This window comes from Conger conger, chromosome 14, assembly GCF_963514075.1.
Source record: "Conger conger chromosome 14, fConCon1.1, whole genome shotgun sequence".
Lineage (NCBI taxonomy): Eukaryota > Metazoa > Chordata > Actinopteri > Anguilliformes > Congridae > Conger > Conger conger.
This window is the reverse complement of record NC_083773.1, coordinates 13,289,625-13,311,080: the sequence shown is the minus strand read 5'-3', so window position 1 is coordinate 13,311,080 and position 21,456 is coordinate 13,289,625. Positions and strand designations below refer to the sequence as shown.

The 21,456-nt window shown below is 40.0% G+C and overlaps 1 protein-coding gene across 3 annotated transcripts in view; it reads left to right on the top strand.

The window, feature by feature from the left end:
* The window catches only part of synpra (synaptoporin a), a 40,091-nt gene that overhangs the window by 16,491 nt on the left and 2,144 nt on the right, over positions 1 to 21,456 (top strand). For 2 of the 3 annotated variants that reach the window (XM_061220288.1, XM_061220287.1), the window contains exons 3-5: positions 17,119 to 17,243; positions 19,908 to 20,106; positions 20,675 to 20,866. In XM_061220288.1, the coding sequence (XP_061076272.1) occupies positions 17,119 to 17,243; positions 19,908 to 20,106; positions 20,675 to 20,866 (516 nt within the window). Of the gene's footprint in view, positions 1 to 9,167; positions 9,345 to 17,118; positions 17,244 to 19,907; positions 20,107 to 20,674; positions 20,867 to 21,456 lie in introns of those variants that run through there. The other variant, XM_061220289.1, reaches the window with a different exon arrangement.

The window sequence follows — 21,456 nt, the reverse complement described above, 5'->3', positions numbered from 1 at the left end:
TCACACTGTTAACTGATGTGTGGATTTACACATATTATGGTATCTGCCTATTCCTGAATTATTTTCAAAGCTGTTTGATCTTGGTTACTTGCCCCAAAGCAAAGCTATTTCTGGAGCCCAGTTTATATGCAGTATTATCAGTTTTTCGCTCTAGCTTTCACATTACATGCATATCAGCATGTTAAATACAAGTATAAATGCTTCCCCCTGTAAAAAGGTGTTTTTTTTAATCAGTTTTCTGAACAAATTGTGTATTTTGATGACACACGCTTATGAAAACTAAGTTACTAAGTTAACAGACTGAGAAGAGCTAAGGAACCTGTGTTTTTATTTCCTTGTTCAGCCAGGTTGGGAGCAGTACCTGTTGTAGCCAGAGGGGGTCAGTAATGTAATTTGAGTAAGAAAGCATGCTCAGACACAGTGACTCAGATTGCAATAACTGGGTGACTAATGGGGGAGTTTGGGCAAAACATTCTCTCACAGATGTTGCGCATCATCACCTGTTAAGGTATTGAAAAGCTTAGATGTCAAACACACTCAAGCCCCTCTGCATGCGTTTTTCTTTGGTAAAGACGTGTTGTTATGATGGGCTATATGAGGTTTTGTGTCATTATTTTGTGCCATCATTGCCTTTCCTCAGGCAAGGCCATTTGGATTCAGTTCAGGAGGATTAAACAGTGGTTTAGACATTTGCTGTCTTTAATCCATTAATGCTCCCAGAATAGTTGAGGGGAGCTAAATTGGCCGATCAAGGCTATCATTTGGCAGCTTAATGACTTGGCTGGAATGGAGATTTCAGTCACTGTGGCCTTCCAGGGTTTAGTAGTACTTCTTAATAATATAGTTACATTCCCTAGTTACATCCTGAAAGAATTGATAAGGCCACTTGGATCAATTTGAAAATGTAAGTGGCAACATTATTCATAGAGTGTGTGTACGAGAACGAGAATAACGTAATTGAATACAGGTTGTTTGCAATGTTTGTCTAAACAATTGTAGTAATTATGTAATTGAAACAACCTGTTGATTGTTAATTGTCTATGAACCATGTGTTTAAATGTCTGCTGGGTTTTAGGTTATTGCACGCGCTGAGGAAGACATGGTTTGCCGAAACGCGTCCGTGTCTTTAACAAATCCTCTAGACCTGACAGTAAGTGCTTTACAGATTTGGGGGCCCATTTCACAAAGATTTGTTTTGAGTCCACGCCCTTCTTTCCCAGCCCATCAGCGAGGTGTGGGGTCACTCATACTTGAGTATAAATAAATAAATCAAACCCCACATTGAGGTGGTAGTATAATTACGCCATTTGCTGTACTTTTAAATGACAAAATGTTTAACACTGACTATATGGTCCTGTAAAGCACTCAAAAAGCAGTCAAATTAGAATGTTCTGGAAATCTTGTTGCGCTCCGCTGTGACAGAGCCAGCCACTGGGTGGCGTGCGTGGTGCAGTCCGTATCTGACAGGATGCAGGCGTGACTGACTGCAGAACAGTATCTGCCTCCCTGTAAGGTGTCTGACCCAGTTCCTACTGTCACTTTGAAGCTGTGTAGTACCTGCCAATTTGGGGTGTTCGTTGAGGACCTGCATGGAGATGAAATGACAGGCCAGGGAAAACACCTCATGGCACGATGAAAGCTGAGGGGAGCTTAGCTGACACTCTGGCCACAAAGCTGACAGGAGCTGAGCTGGCTGTGTGTTTCCCAAGGTCTTGTTGTGGGAAACACAGCTAACCTAGCCCTGGGAAAAACAAGCGGCTCTGTTTTTATCTAAAAGATGCGGACTCTAATAGATTCTGTGACAGATGGTAATAGCTTGAGAAGCTCACATGTTGAATGAGGGGAAGCCACGCTGAAATCGGTCTCCATCAGATTTCCATTCTATTCCATCAGGTTTCCATTAGCCAAACCTGTTCACTTACATTTTGATAAATCCTGAAGCCCTGGTTCATTTCTGTGACTTAATACACACTTAATACATAAAATGACAGTGGAGGTACATTTTTGTTCTTCAAGGATCAAATTTCCGAAATACCCTAATACCCTAATGTTCTCTGGGTACAAATGACTATGTTTTCCACGCAAAGGTACAAATTAATTGTATATTGCTGGCTCGGGGTGCAATTTGATGTACCTATAGGGTACTGCCCCAGAGACAAGCATTTGTCAAGGCACTTTTCATACCTTTTATATCTGGGAGTGAGATAATCAGGCAATCTCTGTAGTTTAGACATATGCTGTTTGCCAAACCAGCACTCTGTTCTGTTTATTACTGTCCTTAAAACACACCAGACCTGCTTGATTACAAACACACTGTTGATGCCTTAAAAGCAAGCTTTGTATTAATGTATGTAGGCACCATTAAATGTATGGTTGTTGTTGTTTTTGTCGTTCTTGTTCTGAATCTTCACCTCTGCATTCGTCTGTCAAGTCATCCCTTTTTTCTCTCCTCGCTCCCTCTCTCCCTCAAAAAGGAATGTTCCTGTCGTTGGTGTTGGAGCCGAGCTTGCTCACAGGCACACATCAGTATGAAGCGTGTGGAGCTAAACGTGAATGAGAAAAAGAAAGGATGATCTGGCGCTCTCCAGAGTCTTTCTGAAGGATATGAATTGCGTGTGAAATTGGAGCCCTACCCAGGGACAGAATTTCAGTGTGCTGTCTTGAAACTGTTCCCTATGTGCTGAGGTCTTCTGCCCGGAGCTTTGAACTCCAGAATGCACTTCACGCACGTTTCTGTGGGTACACGATGATCTCTCAAAGGGTTTGGTACCGTGTTAAATATCCATATTCTCTGCTTCTCTGATAATGCGAATATGAACTTGGTCTGGATATAAGCTACACATTGATTTTCGTGAGGGAGTTCATTTTCTGTCTGTGTCAGATTTGTGTTACCATGGTAATGCCATAGAGGACATCCCAGTGGTTTGCCTGGAGTATGTTGGTACAACAAAACGCAACCCCAGTTTTTTGTCTTTTTTTTAAAAACTTTTTGTTGAGCAGTACCTGCCTTTACACAGAATTATGTGCTGATATGGCCAACAGGATTACTATGAGAGGCATTAAAACATCATAAATAATTTCACTATTCATTATTTTTTATATCTTATAGCATTAGTATTATGTATTTCTTTGATTTTTAGTGTATGCTTTCCTGTCTAGGTGAGCAGTCCATCAATGTTGGGACAAATTGAATGAGATGATCTCCTAGTGTTCAGCCAGCTAAACTAAAAGTCATTTTTGGCCTTCGGCAAGCTGGCCATCCAGCTGCAGTAAATGGCGGAAGGAAGTTGAATGCTAAGTAGATGTCAACACTAATTATGGTGATCATGTTTCAGGCCCACCAGTGGGGGGGGGGGAGTGCTTTATATGGAAATGTGTTCTAAGAAGGGTTTACTGAAACCGGTTGATTGAACCATAGCATGTCCTCGGGCTTTTCTTTTCTTTTTTAAATCAGGAGGAAATCCGCTGCAGCCGACCGGCCTCGTTGATCTGCATATCTGTTCTTCATGGATTGCTCTTATCCAGGGGTTATCCTGGAACTAAAATGGCCACTGTGTGTTTTTTTGATTATTATTCTTTTTTTTGTTTGTGTATGTGTGTGTCTCCACCACGTTCATTAAAACTCTAAAAGCAAAAACAGGAACAATTTAAATGCCAGGGTTTATTAATTATGGATGTAGACTGAGTGCTCCCATTTTAATATGCGTGCGCCCTTTGTAACTTTTTTACATCTTTTATGTCTCTCCACTGTGTGCATCGATAATCCTGGGACTGGCAGTTATGTGAAGTACAGTACAGGTGTATAGGTTATGAGGTTTCATAAAGAAAGGAAATAGGCCCTCAGATCTCTGCCTGTGTGGAGCTGCTGATTGACATGTCAGAGGGAATTGTGGGAGCAGTGGCCTGGCGTGGGAAGTGTGCAAACTACAACTTCTGACTCAATTGTGCTTCTTTATTGAATGCCTGCAGTCAAGCACCTACTCAACCGTCATATTATGTTAAGATTTTATGACCGCTTTTATGTTTGGGGTCAAATTGACCACAACAGCTTAAGTAGACACACAGTTATTGTATAATAGAAACATTTTGACAGCTGTCTGTCCCCTTCTCATTGTCTCCAAAATGAATAGCCTTTTATCGCTAGATATGAAAAATCTGTGAGGAATATCTCATTTTGGAGCCTGTGGTAAGTGAAAATGGTTGTATATTTTCTTACATTTTATACGGCTAAAAATATCCCCACACACCTTTGTATGCAAAGTTTGTACATGACTTTTGAAAACAGCATTATATTTATTGCATGTTACTATTTCATCCCGAGGTTTTAAGAGATGTCAAACACTGAATGGGGTCAAACATAAGATGAAGGTTAAGATGAAGGTTCCTGTAAAAGTAGTACTGTAAGCTGTTGTTATTGGTCACATTGGCGCAGGACAGTACCTCACCGGTGCATGCAGAGCGGATGCCTGGTCATTTAGGCTGCAAGACCCTCTTTTACAATGGCTTCAGAAAGTATTCAGACCCCTTACATTTTTACACACTTTATTGTGTTGTAGATTTAATGTTCATAGAAATTCTAATTTATTAAAAAGCAAAAACTGAAAGTATTCAGACCCTTTGCTGTGGCAATCCAAATTGTGTTTGGGTGCATCCTGTTTGCTTTAAATATCATTGAGTCTAGAACTTGATTGAAGTCCACCTGTGGCAAATTGAATTGATTGGACATAGTTCAGAAAGGCACACCTGTGTTTATATAAGGTCCCACAATTTACACTGCATGTCAGGACAAAAACAAGCCATGAAGTCAAAGAAAGTCTCTGTAGACCTCCACGATAAAAGTGTGGCGAGGCATAAATCAGGGAAAAAAAAAAAAGCTTTGAATGTTCCCAGCAGCACAGTGGGCTCAATAATTGTGGAAGAAGTTTGAAACCACCAGGACTCTTCCTATAGTTGGCTGTTGGAGTGGCTTCGGGACAAGTCTCTGACTCTCCTTGAGTGGCCCAGCAAAAGCCCAGAGACCTGAAGATGGCAGTTCACAGACGCTTCCCATCCAATCTGACAGAGCTTGAGAGGATCTGCCAGGAACAATGGGATAAACTGTCCAAATCCAGGTGTGAAAGCTTGTAGAGACTTACCCAAGAAAACTCTTGGCTGTAATTGCCAAAGGGCCTTCTACAAAGAAGGATCTGAACTTATATAAATGAGAGATTTAAGTTTTAGATTTATCATTTAGCAAACATTTCTAAAAACATGTTTTCATGTTGTTATTGTTGTTGTACAGTCCGCTCCAAAAGTATTGGAATAGCAAGACCAATTCTTTTGTTTTTGCAATACGCTGAACACATTTTCGGTTGAGATAAAAAGATGAACCTGAGACAAGAGTTCAGAATTTCAGGTTTTATTTCCTGGTATTTACAGCTAGATGTGTTAAACTACTTAGACCATAGTCCTTTGGTATCAGACCACCCAATTTTTAGGTGAGCAAAAGTATTGTAACAGAGAGTATTTAAGTAAATGAAAATAAATAACACTTAATATTTGGTAGCATACCCGTTGCTTGCAATAACTGCATCAAGCCTGCACCAAACTGTTGCATATTATTATTATTATTATTTTACTGCAGCCTCTTTCAGTTGTTTGTTTTCTGGGGGGGGGGGGGGGTTCCCTTCAATCTCCTCTTCCAGTTGAGGTGAAATGCATGTTCAACTGGGTTAAAGTCTGGAGATTGACTTAGCCAGTCCAAAACCTTCCACTTGTTCTCCCTAATGAAGTCTTTTCTTGGGTTGGCAGTGTGTTTTGGGTCATTGTCTTGCTGCATGATGAAGTTCCTCCCAATTAGTTTGGACAATTTGTCCGTAAGTTGGCAGACAATGATTTTGTAGACTTCTGAATTCATCCTACTACTACCATCATGAGTTACATCATCAATAAAGATTAGTAAGAGTATTAGTTAGAGTATTGCTCCAGAAGCCCAAGCCATGACACTTCCTCCAACGTGCTTCACAGATGAGCTTGCATGTTTTGGTTCATGAGCAGTTTCATTCTTTCTCCAAACTTTGGCCTTTCCATCTCTTTATTGAGGTTAATCTTAGTCTCATCAGTCCATAACACTTTGTTCCAGAACCTTTGTGGGTCATCTCTGTACTGCTTTGTGAATTATAATCCCGCCTTCCGATTCTTACTACTGATGAGTAGTTTGCATTTTGTGGTATAGCCTCTATATTGCTGCTCTCTAAGTCTTCTTCAAACGGATGATTGAGATACCTTTACACCTGCCCTGTGGAGATTGTTTGTGATGTCACTGGCTGATGTTTTGGGGTTTTGCTTCACAGCTTTCACAATGGGCCTCATTTAACAAACGTGAGCTGAACTAAATTGACCGTAAATCCTTCGGAAATGCATTTGCACAAACAAAGTTTCATCAAAGTTTATCAAAGTTTTCGGATATCAGTTTTTTTGTAGGAGCCAAACAAACTTCACGAGTGGTCTTAGTTGTTTGTATTGTGCACGGAAATGAAAGTGCACGGTTGTAAAGTGTGTTTTGTGCTTTTATTATTCCATTAATATAAAAACGCAACAGGATTCAACATTAAAATGACTGATCTTTCATTTTGGTAATCCTGATGAATTAATGCTTAGGTGGAGTTGAATATAAAAAATAAAAAAAAACGTTTGCTATAAATAGGGCACAGCCTGCTTAGACCAGTGTTTATATGGCTGGCCTCTCTTTACATTACATGTATATTTATTGCTTTAGCCTATTAGAAGATTTGGGGCATGGCGTAGCCTACCTCAGAAAGAGCGCATCTTTAAAGACCGAGCCAATGTCTTTGAAGCTCACAGAACAAGTTACGGACAATAACGGCAAGTTCAAATACCTGCATACATCATGGTATAGAAGTGGCGTGGCATGTGGCTGATGCGCTTTATTTGTTTATGAGTTTAGTTTTTTGCCTCGCAGTTTAATGTCAGAGGTTGGTGTGAACAGTTTCTTCCAGTCAGAAGGTGGTAATTTGGTCATTCTGATATGACTTGAATGCAGCATTAGGCTCCGTTGCTATGGCTGACTTTACATTTACTGCTTTATGAGAAGATTTGAAGCATGGCCACATAACCACCATAGCTTGTGACACCTACTTCTGGCTCTCTGTGAGGACAGGGAAAACATATAGGCTATTGCTGTCACCCTTCGGTGGGATTCCAGATAGCAACGTCTGTCCTATGATTTGCCAATGTGCTCCTCCAGCCCAAGGTACTTTCCTTCCCTCAGTTAAACCTGGGAGGCAGCAGCTTGGAGAACTAGAAAACTAATCGCGACAGGTTTTGCAAACTAGCTAGCTCAGTAAGATAGATCTACAGATAAATTTGACTAAAATACATTAAAGAAAAGCTGCCTGCGAATTAATAATATGTAGCTACACATAATCAGAAACTGCTGCCTTCCAGGCTTCACCTGGGAAGGAAGGTACCACCATTTTTGCCTCTCGTTTAATGTCAAACCATTTTCTTTTTCTAAAACCCAATTGTCAGTGTAGAGCACTAGAATTGATCTTGCTGGTCCAATACTGTAGGACTGTAGACTGTAGATTGAAATGGCAATTTTATCCATTTAAAATGAAATCTACAACGCAAAGGTGGTCTAATGCCACTGTAAATCTCTATATCTCTATTCAGTCAGGTTGTTGCCTCATGTATTTCTGGTAGAATATTCAGTGGTAAAAAGACAGACATTTTTCAGGGTATGTATTCACTGTGAACACAACAAAAGACTTGCTATTATGGCACTTCATGCATTGAAAAAGCTTTGCAGGATTTGCCACTGGTGTCCTTCCATACCCATCATACCCTTACAGAGAACTCTTTCTCTAAAGATCGGTATATTCCTCATCTTGAAATTATCTGCTATGCTCCAGCGTTATCCCTCTCTCCCCCCTCTCCCTCCTTCTCCCATTGTCCACTCATTAGTTCTGCAGGGGTAATACTCCTTTGCTCCTCTGTGGTTGTGGATATGAAACAGTTTCACAGCATTACATCATAATGACTGGACCTGTAGCTTATTGCCAAACATCTGTCACACAATATAGCTCTTGTTACCACTCATAGACTATGCGGCTATCGAACAATAGTGAGTGTCTATGGGAAGTGGAATCACATGGTCTTCTCGATGTATGAACAGCTTTATACAACTCAGAGAGCATATGTACACAGCAAATGCAATGTGGGCTCAGTATCAAGCAATATAATGACAGTTATTGATTATGTGCAATACATGTTGCTATCAATTTACATAATAACAACTTTAGAAATCTTAGAAATTGAGCTTTGTTCATGTCAGTGCATACATAGAAGCTTTGTCTTTCTGACTTTCATATGCTGAGCCAAAATCAGTTTTAAAAGCCTTAGCTGTAATATTCAATTATGTAATATTTATTTGGGGCACACACATCAAAAACGCTGAATTTACAGTGAAACTCAAGCCATGAAATTTCTTTCTTCTGCCCCACTGCCCCACTGCAAAAATGAGACAAACGTTGGTTAGTCGCAATATTATTGAAACAGTTTTACCTTTGATAATTAATATTTACATGGTTTTCTATTTCAGAAATTTACACTTGATTAAAAGTGAAATAATAGTCTTGGTTATAGGGTAAGCTGTCTGAGCTGCAATTAATCATTTAATTAAGTGTTGACACTCATAGCAAGACAGTGTAGCACATTGGCTATGCAAATGAGAAAAAAGTAAAATGTGTGTCCTTGATGTGCAGACTGCATGAAGCTATCGTCTTCATCCTCAGTCATCTCCACGTTCACAAATTGGATGTCCACCATCATTTTCGGTGATTGTCGCTCACTTTTGAACTCATTTGTATCATCTGTACTGTAAGCACTAGTGGATCAATTGTAAAATGTGGCGCTGGTAGAGTCAGAGGGCTGCTCTCTTGCTGCAGTGCCTTACCTGTGTGTGTGGGGATGAGTAACATAAGCTGTTAATGTGATGAGGGTTTTGAGAGAGCGCAGTGGGGAAGGAGGCCTTGCGGTTGTGGGCAGCGTCTGTTGCGCGTAGCGACTGGAGTGCTCTGTCTGACTGCGCTCTGTGTGAGGAGCTCTCAGGCACGAGGCTGATAGGTGCGTCTCTTCACTTTCTCTCTCTGCATCGATTCCTGCGCCTGCTTATTTACTCCGGGAAAGAACAGAGACGCTCGCTCCTGCCCGGTCCTGTGAGGAACAAGAGCTTCCTTTTTACCACTTTCCTCAATAGCATGAGAGAGCAGCTGAGCTTCTTCTGTGCCCCAGGCCTGGATCGTATCTCCCGCTTTTAAATGTGTATGGTGATATTCGCGCCGGTAAGCTTCAAACTTTTCCTTCTTCTGTACGGATTGTTTTGCATTATGAGGTGATGCGCCTGTTTTTCAAGAAGTTGTTTTTCTTGATCGTTGGCTGAGCTCTGTTTGCGGTTACCTTATGTACAGTAAACACACATGTATACAGTAATATAATGCATAAGAAACTCTTGCTGTTATAATGGTAAATGAGTTCAGCTCCTGGCTACTTTTAGGCTGTAATGATATAATAATAATTTTCTCAGGTACTGTACAGTGCTGCTGATTTACTTTCACAGATTTATTTTCCTCTGTATGGATGCTGCTGAGTGTTCCCACTGAGCTCCAATCTTCCGCAGGGTCCCACTGTGTAAATCATTCATGTTTCTCAGATCTTTTGATTGTTCTCTTCACTTGTGAACACAGGGCACCTCTGAAAAAGAGACTTTGGTCTCAGTGGGTTCCCCCTGTATAAATAAAGGATAAATAAATCTTTCTCAGCAGATACACTGTTGAAAATCCTCTACCATTTCTTTTGTGTAAAAAAGGCATGTTACTTTTATTCAAAAGGCTGCAGGTGGAGCTTACCTGTATCTTTGAAGGACCAAACAGTTGGTTCTAAGGGGCCTGTCCAGTCTTAAATATTCTTGTTTCTCTCCAAGCATTTCATGTAATAATATGAGATGAGAGGGGAATATATCATATTTCTTGTGGATTTATGATTTCCTCATCCCCCCATGTACAGTAAACAATTGGGGCCAATCCTGTGTCCTCTGTCCTTTGTCCTGGCTCGAGGTTTGAGTCCTTGCTGTGTTTGCCCAGGGAGGGGGGGCAGTTTGCAGGAGGTGAGTGTTGTTGCTGACCTGAAACCACAAGAAAAGGCATTTGTTCCTCAGCATGCTGGATGGTTCTCCATTAACTCCTGTTGCTTTGTCCCCCCTCTCCCTCCCCACTGTAAATGTATGGACTGCTTCACACTGCCGGCACCATGTAGTGCCAATGAAATGCTTCAACTGTAACCCCTGCAAGGGCAACACAGTGGTCAGGCTGTACAGTATGTTTAAGCTGTGTTGTTATATATTTCTTCTTACTGCATTTACATACACTTTGGATTTACTATAAGGGGTTTGTTATGTTTTAATATTTTTTGTATGGTATGTTATTTGAACTGAACAGAGAAACAGTCGATGTGGTGGTCATAACTAGTTGCAGAGCTCTTTGCTATATTTCGTCTGGCTGTGATGTTTAGGGTAAATTCATGGAAACTGAGAAACATGGAGAGTTTTTTATAAACCACAGCATACTGTTAAAATTGAATCTTGTTTTGTTATATGACCCAGAGTTTTCCGTACACTGTGATACCAATAAGCCATTTAGATTGCGTGGCATTTTCTAGACAAAGAAAGTGTGATGAATTCTCCCTACCTCTCCTACAGCTGTCTTTGTGTGATTTTGAATACCTCTATCTCTCTCTTTGTATTGCCAAAGCATGCCAAGAAACATGTGAACAGAGTGCTAACAGAAGAACATAATTGGATGCATGCACGCATTTAAATACACATTAACAGTAATGATGATAACATATTAATAACACAATAATAACAGCCAAATAAAAACTGTTGATTCTAGGCGTCTGTGTGCATGTGTGCATGCTTGTGTGTTTGTTTATACATATGAATCTATGTATGCACTGCGAGTGCATGAATGTGTCTTTGTGTGTGTGTGTGTGTGTGTGTGTGTGTGTGTGTGTATGTGTGTGTGTGTTTCTAAACTGCAGTTGTTTGATTTTGTGTTTTACTGTTTGGTTTATTCTGATTTGTGTTTTTGAACCAGTGCTGATCTGATATGTGTTGTTGTCACGTTTGAGATGATTAGTTACTCTCCATCCCAGCTGACTTAGTGGACACTGAAGGTTCAGCTCTTGAGTTTGAAGTGCATGAAACTGCAGTATTGTATCTATAATTTCAGTTCATGTGTTTATCACCAAGGGAAATCATCCTAATTCAGCTCTGTATGCATTGTTTCGTGTTTTTCTTTGGACGTTTAGAATTGTTTCGCAGAATTGGATGCTCCGATCTAGTGTAGTGAGTGGACCCCATACTTCACTTCCATATAAGCAATTGGCAGGATTATGCTGACAAATATTTTGGACAAAATTCTAATTGGAATATCATTCTGGTATTATTTCTGATTGCATAGAAGGTTCTGCAGGCCTTTTCTTTCAGTGCACTCTCTGCCAGACCAAAGATTCCGGAGGCACCCATTTTCAGCCCCAGGTAATCATAGAACAGGGCGTGTTTCTGGAGTGGTGTGTCCCAGACTGTAGATTGTTCTAGCATGGTTAACTTGTTTATGTCAATATTAAATCAAGTACAGTTTTAGCTCTGCCTAACAACTCCTCGATAGAAGAGATGAGTTGTGTTATTTCTTATTTCTATTATTTTCTTATATTGATTTAATTATGTCATAGACTTTACCCCATACACCACTTTGGAGAATCATATTATATAATATGAAATCAAATGCTGTTTTAAAGTCAATAAAGCTTACAGAAAGTTTTATTTTGTTTTGCCAGTGTACTGGTTTATTAATTAGGGTTTGTAGGGCATAAATAGTAATGCAGTGATTTGGCAGTGATTTGTACTTTACTTGAGGTATTGTGTTGAAGGCCCGTATTCGGGCGTAATCAGTGCTGCAGAAGACCTTCCCCAGACTAATACCTCGATGGTTATTAGGGTCTAACTTGTCTATACTCTACACCCTGCTCCAGGGTTCAGAAAAGTGTTCTCTCTCTCCCTTTCTCTGTCTCAGTTTCTTTCTATCCCTCTCTGTATCTCTTTTCTCTCTCTCTCTCTCTCTCTCTCTCTCTCTCTCTTAGTTCTTTGTGTTTCAGGATGAACCCTAAGTGGGGTAGTCTAAAAGTGAAGGCCCTTTTTGGTGCAGGGGCAATCAATTCTGAGGAGATGCTTAGTATTTCTCCTAATCGTTTCCAGAAAGCTGTCCTCCCGCTGTGTGTAATAGAATCTTCCCTGGCAGGAGGGGCACAGAGGATCTGACTCTGATGGTCAGTATGTCTCCCCTGTTCTGCTATGTTCTGAAACTCAAAGAGATGAGTGCAGTGGTTTTCTGTCTTCTGCCATCCCCTGTGTGTCAGCCAGTGTGCTGGCCTGTGTACTTCTATCAGTCCTCATTTTACTGGATATTAAAAAAGTCTAGAATGTATGGTGCTACGTAAAAAGTTGTTGATGAAAAGAGTTAGAAAAAAATAAATAAATAAAAAATAGCTGCACTAACCCTGCCACACTATAATGCTATGTAGTTCCTGAATTTAACCAAAATCCTGCCTCAACTCTTAACACTTTCCTTATTCCATCCTTAACCTCAGCCCTTTTAATAAGAAACTATAAGACCTAAAATCAAAGGTCAAATGAGTTATCATAATACACGACCCAGTCTCGGTATAATGCTGTTTATTGAATCCTGTTGCACTCCCTCCAGCTTTGAAGTAACTTTTGTTTAGTTATTTTTCCAGGGCTGAAATGTCAATATATCAATATGAATGTCTCAAAAACATCTTTGAAAATGTGTGATTGTATCTGTTTACTTTTGTTAACATACAGAACTGACTCACAGTCTCAAACAGTGTGCATTTTATAGTGCACAACAAAATTGCATTTGTTGAAAACCTGTAGCAGTGTTCATTTAACACTAACAAAGTACAACATGGACAATACCTAGGCTCACCAATCTTAATTATGTTCCAAACAGTTGATTTTGGTTAGCCTAAGGTTTGGCTGAAGACTCTAACCATTTTATTATAATTTCTCAGTCTTATAATGGCTTCTAATCTTACACTGGAAATACTGCTGTGTGACACATGCTGTACTGCATTTTACAGGCATATACAGTGCCCTCCATACAGTTTGTAATTGCTCAGGTGTTTAATTGCCTCCTTAATGCAGTTATAAGAGCTCTCAGTGCCTAGTCTTTCCTCTAGTCTTTTGATTGTCTTTGGAAACTATTCCTCCTCAAACTATTGCCACAAGTTCAAGCGAATGCCTCAAAACTCATTGGCTGGTGGTTCATTCTACAGCAAGATAATGATCCCAAACATACTGCTAAAGCAATAAAGGAGTTTTTTTCAAAGCTAAAAAATGGTCAATTCTTGAGTGAAAAAGTCAGTCACCCGATCTGAACCCAATTGAGCATACCTTTCATATGCTGAAGAGAGTTTAAGGGGACTAGCCCCCAAAACATTCAATCATTCATTATCCTAACCCGCTTATCCTGAACAGGGGGGCTGGAGCCTATCCCAGCATACATTGGGCGAAAGGCAGGAATTTACCTCATACCTATGGCCAATTTAGGCTCTCCAATCAGCCTATCCTGCATGTCTTTGGACTGTGGGAGGAAACCGGAGTATCCGGAGGAAACCCACGCAAACACAGGGAGAACATGCAAACTTCTAGTAGTCATTGTGTGCAAAGGATATGCAAGAAAATACTAAACATGACTACTTTCATTTACATAACAGTGCCCTGAAAGGGGGGGGGGCTATGTAGAAACAGTACTGTAATTTCTACATGGTGAAACCAAAATGTATAAAAATGCCCTTTATTGAAATTATTAAATATGTGAAATTTAACCATGTGATTTGTTTTTTATTACAAATCTAGTGAATTTGTACATTATATCATAGTGAAACCCACAAATACCCATAAGATCAGTAAAACAGCTTCTATACCAACATATTCCAATGAAGTTACTTGCGTAATAAATCCAATCATGAGTCATTGTGTAACTGCAGGCTTTTATCTTTTATGCTAACAGCATCCTGAAAAATCATTCCGCTCTCAGTTTTCTCCATTAGTGTTTTTCAGGGTTGCAGTGAGGTCTGCGATTGTGTGCCTTAATAGGTCATTCTGCTTCAAATCAAAATCATCAAAACAGGCAAAACTAGTACAAACCAAATGAATTCATGAACTGCACATTATGAACCTTCTTAAATAGCTACATGTTCCAGCCATTTATGCGCCAATGTCTGAATTATTATTTTCCTGGATTGTATTTTGGTTATAACTAGCCCGGTAAGATGGGCCTTCTTCATTGGTCAGATACGTTGTGTAACTTCATGAAGTCACTGCCTGTAGTGAGGACAGTAGTTGCGACATGGTCATTGCTAAAATGACTGTGGGAGGGATGAGCTGTTTGAGTGGAAGCTGTCTTCACTGAGAGTGAACATGACCTTCTCCGATTGTGGCCACCTTCTGCGGAAATAAAGCATCAGCAGATTAGGGGAATTATCCAGCCCTGATTGTTTGGCTAGGGCTTTCAGTCCTTGGACCATTTTAATTGGGAATCGAATTGACATAAAGGATTCCTGCTTATGTCCAGTTAATGACCAATTCCATATGTGTTTAGAGTGGCGTATTGTCTGATTACTAAATTCATTTGTATTTTCATAAATAGTTTCGCCAGAAAAAAGCCAAGAGTCCAGAGTCCAAGAATTGTATCAGAGTTGATTTAAGATTGAGAATTTTTCTGTGTATATTGTGCGGATTACTTAAATGAAGCAGAGCATTGTGATCATTAATACAGTATGTCCCTAACATTATGGTGTTATGAAATCAAAGGGCTATGTATAAACAGTGCTGTGCTTTCTACATGGTGAAGTTAAAAAATATAAACAATACATTTGAATAAAGGCGGAGAATCTGAATTGTTTGATTACAAATCTAAAATGGTGGGAGTGTACAGCCAAATTAAGTCAAAATGATGTATTTGTCCCAAACATTATGGAGCTCATTGTGTATCACTCTCAGTGGTCTATATGCACAGCAGCAGACTCTTCCCTCTGCTCTTCAGGTCTGGTGCACTGTTGTGCTGTATCTATCGAATAGAAGATTGAATCAAGACTATTCAAAGGGGCAGTATCATTGTATGTTTGCCAGTTTAACATCTCTTGTTGGATCAATCAGTTTAACCTTTTCTGTTCTCCAGTAACCTTTGGGCATTATTTTTCTTAATTATCGTACCAGCCACAGCTTCAGGGTTCAGTCATCTTGTCTCTGACAAAAAAAAGACCTTTAAAAAAAAAAAAAAAGAATTTTCAGAAAATATGAATGACTAATATTATAATGCCTTTTCATAAATTAGTGACTGTGGGATTCTTTGATGGGAGAATAGAGAAACCTTACAGGCCTTTTCTTGAATTGCATGAAATATTGTTTCTGAATATTGAATGCTTTTGAATCACATTTATCTTTGCTTTTCTTCTTGGGATCCTTCCCAGTTCTTCAGTAGCGCCCAGTAGTGATTGAAAATATCTGTTTGAAGTGTTTCTGCGAAATATTGTCCTGGAAACTTAATGTTTTCCAACTATGTCTGGTTCAATGTACCCTGAATTATCAATTTAAAGTGAAATGGTTAGAAATGCTCAGGCTGTCATCTGCTTTGTACTAGATGAGTATCTTACATTCAGCAGCTTCAGAAACAGATTTTATAATGAGTTTTTAAGCACAGTTGGTGCCCACTGAGATGCACTCTTGTGTTACATAAATTGAATTGTTTCTCAAAAGGAAAAATCTGTCTGATTGGGTTTCTAAGGTATCTAAGAAAAAGCCCTCACTGTACACGAAGGGTCCTACATATAAAGTACTGCATAGAATCCTCAGCCTTACATAAACCTTCATAACCACTTATATCAGCAGACATACAGTTCTGTCATTACATCACATTCACAAACTGAATCAAAATATCAAGGGAATGTAATTTACAGTATACTGTATGAATGAGTGCATCACATATTTGTATGTCTTTGTTGGTAGACATTTCTGAAGGAATGTGTATATTTATATACGTATTTATTTTAAATGCTCAGTGTGTTATGAATGCTTTATGTAGTACTTATGTAGGTGTCACTTATGGCCTTTAGGGTCAATCAGTTTGGTAGAGAAATGTCATTTGTTTGTTTTATTCTGCTGTTCATTAACTCCTTCAACACCTCCTTTTGGACAGTGTTTCAAGAGAGCTCATATCCGGATGCAAGAATTTCATCTCTAAGCATGATGATGTAAACAGTTGACTGTATAGTCAATCCAGAGTTACAGAAGTATTGGTTACAGCCCTTTCTGTATCAATCTACAATGAAATATTAGAATATTAGAAATCACTAATATTAGTAAATGTAGAATCTCAAATGGATCAATTTAAATGGATCAACTGCATATTAATTTGCTGGGGTTATACATTAGATGCCGTTAATTGCAACTAGGAGCCTTTTCAACCTCACCGCCTGTCCGTTCTGAGGTGCATGTGGATGAGAGGGAAGCGAGGACATGCGGTGAGTGGGAAGTCCAAACAAGTGTCTGAAATACTTTTACAGACAAACATGTGAGCATGCCAGGGAAGAGCTGGTCACTCATTGCTCATTAAAAACATTCATCACTCCACACACACTGCCCTGTGCAAGACTCACTATGGGAAGCCAGCCGTGGAGTATGGTACGAACCTGCAGGATCCTTGTCTGGGGGCCGATTCACAATAACATACAATGGAGCTCTTCCATACAAGGGAATATAATGAGAAACTCAAGTTCACAATGCTGCAGCTCTAGTTAAGCACTACCCTGACACTTCATTGTAGAGTCTGACAAAGATGAAACCAAGTACGCATCTGTCATGGCTGCAGATCTTAAAACGTGCACTGGTATTATCTGCCCATAGTGATGTGGGACTAAGTTCTAAGCTTGGGTTAAAGATGTGAAAAAGATTGACCTTTAATGCTTATGTCTTCCCAGCTTTTTGCCATTTTTGCCTTTGCAACATGTGGAGGATACACTGGTCAGCTGCGGGTTAGTGTGGACTGTGTGAACAAGACTGACAGTAACCTAAGCATCGGCATCAACTTCGCCTATCCATTCAGGTAAGGGCCACATCCAAGGGCCAAATGTGCTTACTGGACAATGCTTATTTACTTTATGTTATATGCTTTTCTATTGATGCTGCAGCATAAAATATTGAAAATGTATCATATGTATTGGAAAGATGGCAGTGAATCACTTTCTTTAAAATAGAACACATTTACTTTATTTTTGGGGGGAAATTCCTCTTTGTTCATTAGCCATTAATACTTGGACAGATCTCTAGAACATATCCTGTTAATGAATGTAATGTAAAGGAGATGAAAAGAGGACTGGCTACTTGCAGGAGACTCTCAGATGAGGTTATGTGTTCACCCCGACCACACTTTCAGAAAACAAACCATACCGCCATATTTATGTGATTCAAAGAATACGGCAAAACTTGAAAAGAAAACGTTACCCATAACAAAATATTTCCAAAATTTGAACTTCCATTGAAAACTACACTCAATGAAGTATAGTTAAAGCAGCATTAAAACAGTGTGCATGTAATACCCCTGTTAGGCTGGCCCTTTCTAGGGACCTGTCCCCTGCTGAAGCTTGCATGAAGAGCAGCATTCTGCGCTGCCCTGACTCAGTTACACAGAGTATGTGGGGTTGCCCACATCGTCACACACCACAAACACAAAATAAACTGGCATGTCAAACTGAAATCCATATTGCCTGTGCAGAAATAGTTTCAAAATTAAATAATCGCCAGCCAAATAGAGTGTATGTTTGACTTTGTACAGTGCATGGTATTATAATTGTAAATGATGTGTGTGAGGGTTACGAGCTGTCTTATGAACTCTCACAGGTGATTACTCATATACAGGAACTCCTGCGAGTGAGCATATTCTCATGATTACCGTAAATCCTCAAATTGTGGCCGGGGTCTTTTATTTACTTAGGCTGCACAAAGCACAGGCCTTTATTTGGGGCAGGCTTGTATTCACGCCTTCATGAGCAATAACAAATTAGTGTAGATAACAGCAAGTTAAGGATCTTTTTTTCCTAAAGTGCGTTTTATTGTGAGACATGCATTTCGTTTGGAGCAGCATACCGGTAGGCTATCAAAAGATTTTCGCTTTGGTTTGGGATTTAATTTACTTTTGGACTGTTTGATTCTATTGCTAAATGTTGGCACTGATGGGCACTGAAATCTGGGGGGTATTTGATGGTTCTGAATGAATGAAGTTTTATGTAGTTGAAAGAGTGTCGGGATTTCCACCCATCTGTTTATTGCGAGCCAAGGCAGCCGCTTTCATTCATTCATTGAACGTGCGCTGTGCTGTAAATACATGGAAACCATATTGCGTAGCCAAGTAGCCTAAATTGAGTTAATTTTTAGATATTTTTGCCTGATTTACTTTTTATTAAAGTTGTTGGCTGGAATGCCTCGTGGCAACAATTGTGTTTAAATGTATACTGCTTCAGCCTTTGGCAAGCTACTCAGAAGGGGGCGGCAAGCGACTGGTAGCTTGAGAGCAACGTGTTGGAGACCCATGGTGTAGGACAACAACTTTTCATTGGCCACAGTATTAAACCAGCAAACAATATAAAATATTAAGAAGAGCTCTTTTATTTCATTGAGTTAAATCGAAACCATGTCTTCTAGTGCTCATGGACTGATAGCCCTACTTGTAGGCAATATTACCCCGGCTTGTATTTGGGGGCCGGCCTTTATTTGTCCGAATCGACTACGCCCCAGGCTATCATCCAAGGCCCGGCTTCAAATAGAATCCTGCACACAATTTGAGGATTTACGGTATGCATCTTTCACCTTCGCCCTGGAACATTTGCGCAAACATTTGTCTAAAATCGGTCATGCCCGTTTCGAAGAAACAGCTGGGTATAAATGAAGCACTCCCACCTCAGACATATCACTGGTGAATATCTTGACAACTTGCATCTCCAACATGCTTATAAATGTGGAATCAGGAGCTGAAGAGGGCTCATTCTTTTCAGACATCTTTCTTAAAATCAGAAAAGTAGATATTCTACTTTATTAACATATAGAATGTGTATTTGCAGTAACCGTTACTATGTTTAAATGCTGATTTCATGCATGGATCTCATCCACTGCGCATGCAAAGAGGGTTTAAAACGTGGTTGAAGCCGTGCTTTCTATGAAAGTATTGAAATGATATCGTTGAGATCTCTTGCAGAACTGGCCGGGTATGCATTTTACTTGTTATGTATAAATGCTGACAGTAACTGCTCTCAATTCTATTCAGTCCTCACAAAAGTGATACAGAATGCAGCCTTGAGAGGAAAATGACATTTCAATGCTTTTTGCCACAAAAGGAATTTTTCTATTCTTTTTGTTCCTGTGATTTAAAAGGGAATAGATGATTTTCTTTCTTTGTGATTGACCTCTGAAAATCTTGAGTGAATTCCAAGACCCATATAACTACCATAGAAGTTCTGTCTGTACCCTTAATGAAGATGAGGATTATTCATAAGAGCAGAACACAACATAATTCCAGTAGTTGGTATGAATCAAACTAGAAGTCTTTTGTTCCACCTTGTGACTGCTGAATGTGTTGATGTATAATAATGATGTGACAGCTGTCATTTGCATTAAAAAATGAAGGTTTCCTCTATGAAGGACTGGTGTTCACGACGTTCATTGAGACTGATGATTGAGTTCTCTCTCTGGATCTCCCTGTGCTGCCGGTTGCCAGGTTGCACCAGGTGTACTTTGACGCCCCATCGTGTCAGGGGAAGAGGCAGGAGCAGCTCTTCCTCATAGGAGACTACTCTTCCTCGGCTGAATTCTTTGTCACCATTGCAGTTTTCGCCTTTCTATATTCCCTTCTGGCTACTGTGGTCTACATCTTCTTCCAGAATAAGTATCGTGAGAACAACCGAGGGCCCCTCATCGTGAGTCTGCACCTCTGTCACAAAGCTCTTCCTGTATGAGCTCACAATTGGATACTTCAAGCCAGCAGACTGTCTATACCAACACTTAGTCAAGCAGTCTTTCTTCATAATAATTTATTTGGTAATCTTAATTTACTCTTGTACAATGATGTTGCTCACAACTTTTGGATCATTTGCAAACATTTATTTTGTCACTTTCCTTTGCGCTAACACTAATCCGTGACCAGATTTTGACATCCAGTGCATATTTGGTGAATTTGTACATGTAATAGGAAAAATACCTTAATTTTACCAAAAACGCTCCTGCCACTTACAAAAAACAACACTTACATCCTGGGGAATTGGGAAACATTTGCAGTCATCAATCTTTCCTCCAATTGCCCAAAAGTGAAGAGCAGACAGGGCAGTTTGAGAGACCCTGCCTTCAGTTCTCACCATTACGGGTCCACACTGAGAGGATCACAGTCACTGACTCACAGGTCTGATAGCGTTTACATTAGAAGCTGCATACTGCAAGTGGCATAGAAAGCAGGGCGTGACGTCATCTCCCCGCCCTCCCCCTCCCCAGGACTTCATCGTGACCGTGGTCTTCTCCTTCCTGTGGCTGGTCAGCTCGTCGGCCTGGGCCAAGGGGCTGTCGGACGTCAAGCTGGCCACAGACCCAGACGAGGTTCAGCTGCTGATGTCCGCCTGCAAGGTCCAGGCCAACAAATGCAGCTCTGTGTACGGGCCCATCTGGTCTGGCCTCAATACCTCTGTGGTGAGTCAGTGTGTGACCCGTGCCACAGCCAACAGTATCGGCGAGATCTGCAGATTCCTCTGGGCAGCGCGTGACACTGCTCTTCCAAACGCGCTTTGTCTACTGACCTGGCATAGAAATATTGGTAGCACTTTCTATGATGCCCATGTCTAAAATGCATTTTGAACATTCTAATAATGCTAAAACGAATGGAATTCTACAAGGAGTGTTGATCCAAGTGCTTCAATTATCTAAAAAAAGAGAAGGTCGCACATCCTATAATAAAAATCAATTTTTATTATAGGCCAACCCCTATCATTATAATCTCCTCATAATACACTATATTATAGTTATTACTCACAAATACTCATAACGCTTTGTAACAACAATCATACCACATAATGAAGAGCTTCATAATGACAGCGCTTCAGGCATTTTTGGTGGGTAGTATTACCATTATAGTAATGCTGTCAGGAAACTTTTCTGATTTGCTGGTATGGAGGCAGATGAGGCAGTAGGGATGTGGACAAGGTTACCTAAAGTACAATTTAATTGTAAAGCTCTTAAATGTGTAAACTCTGATCTTTTAATCCTGCCGTGAAATGTATTTA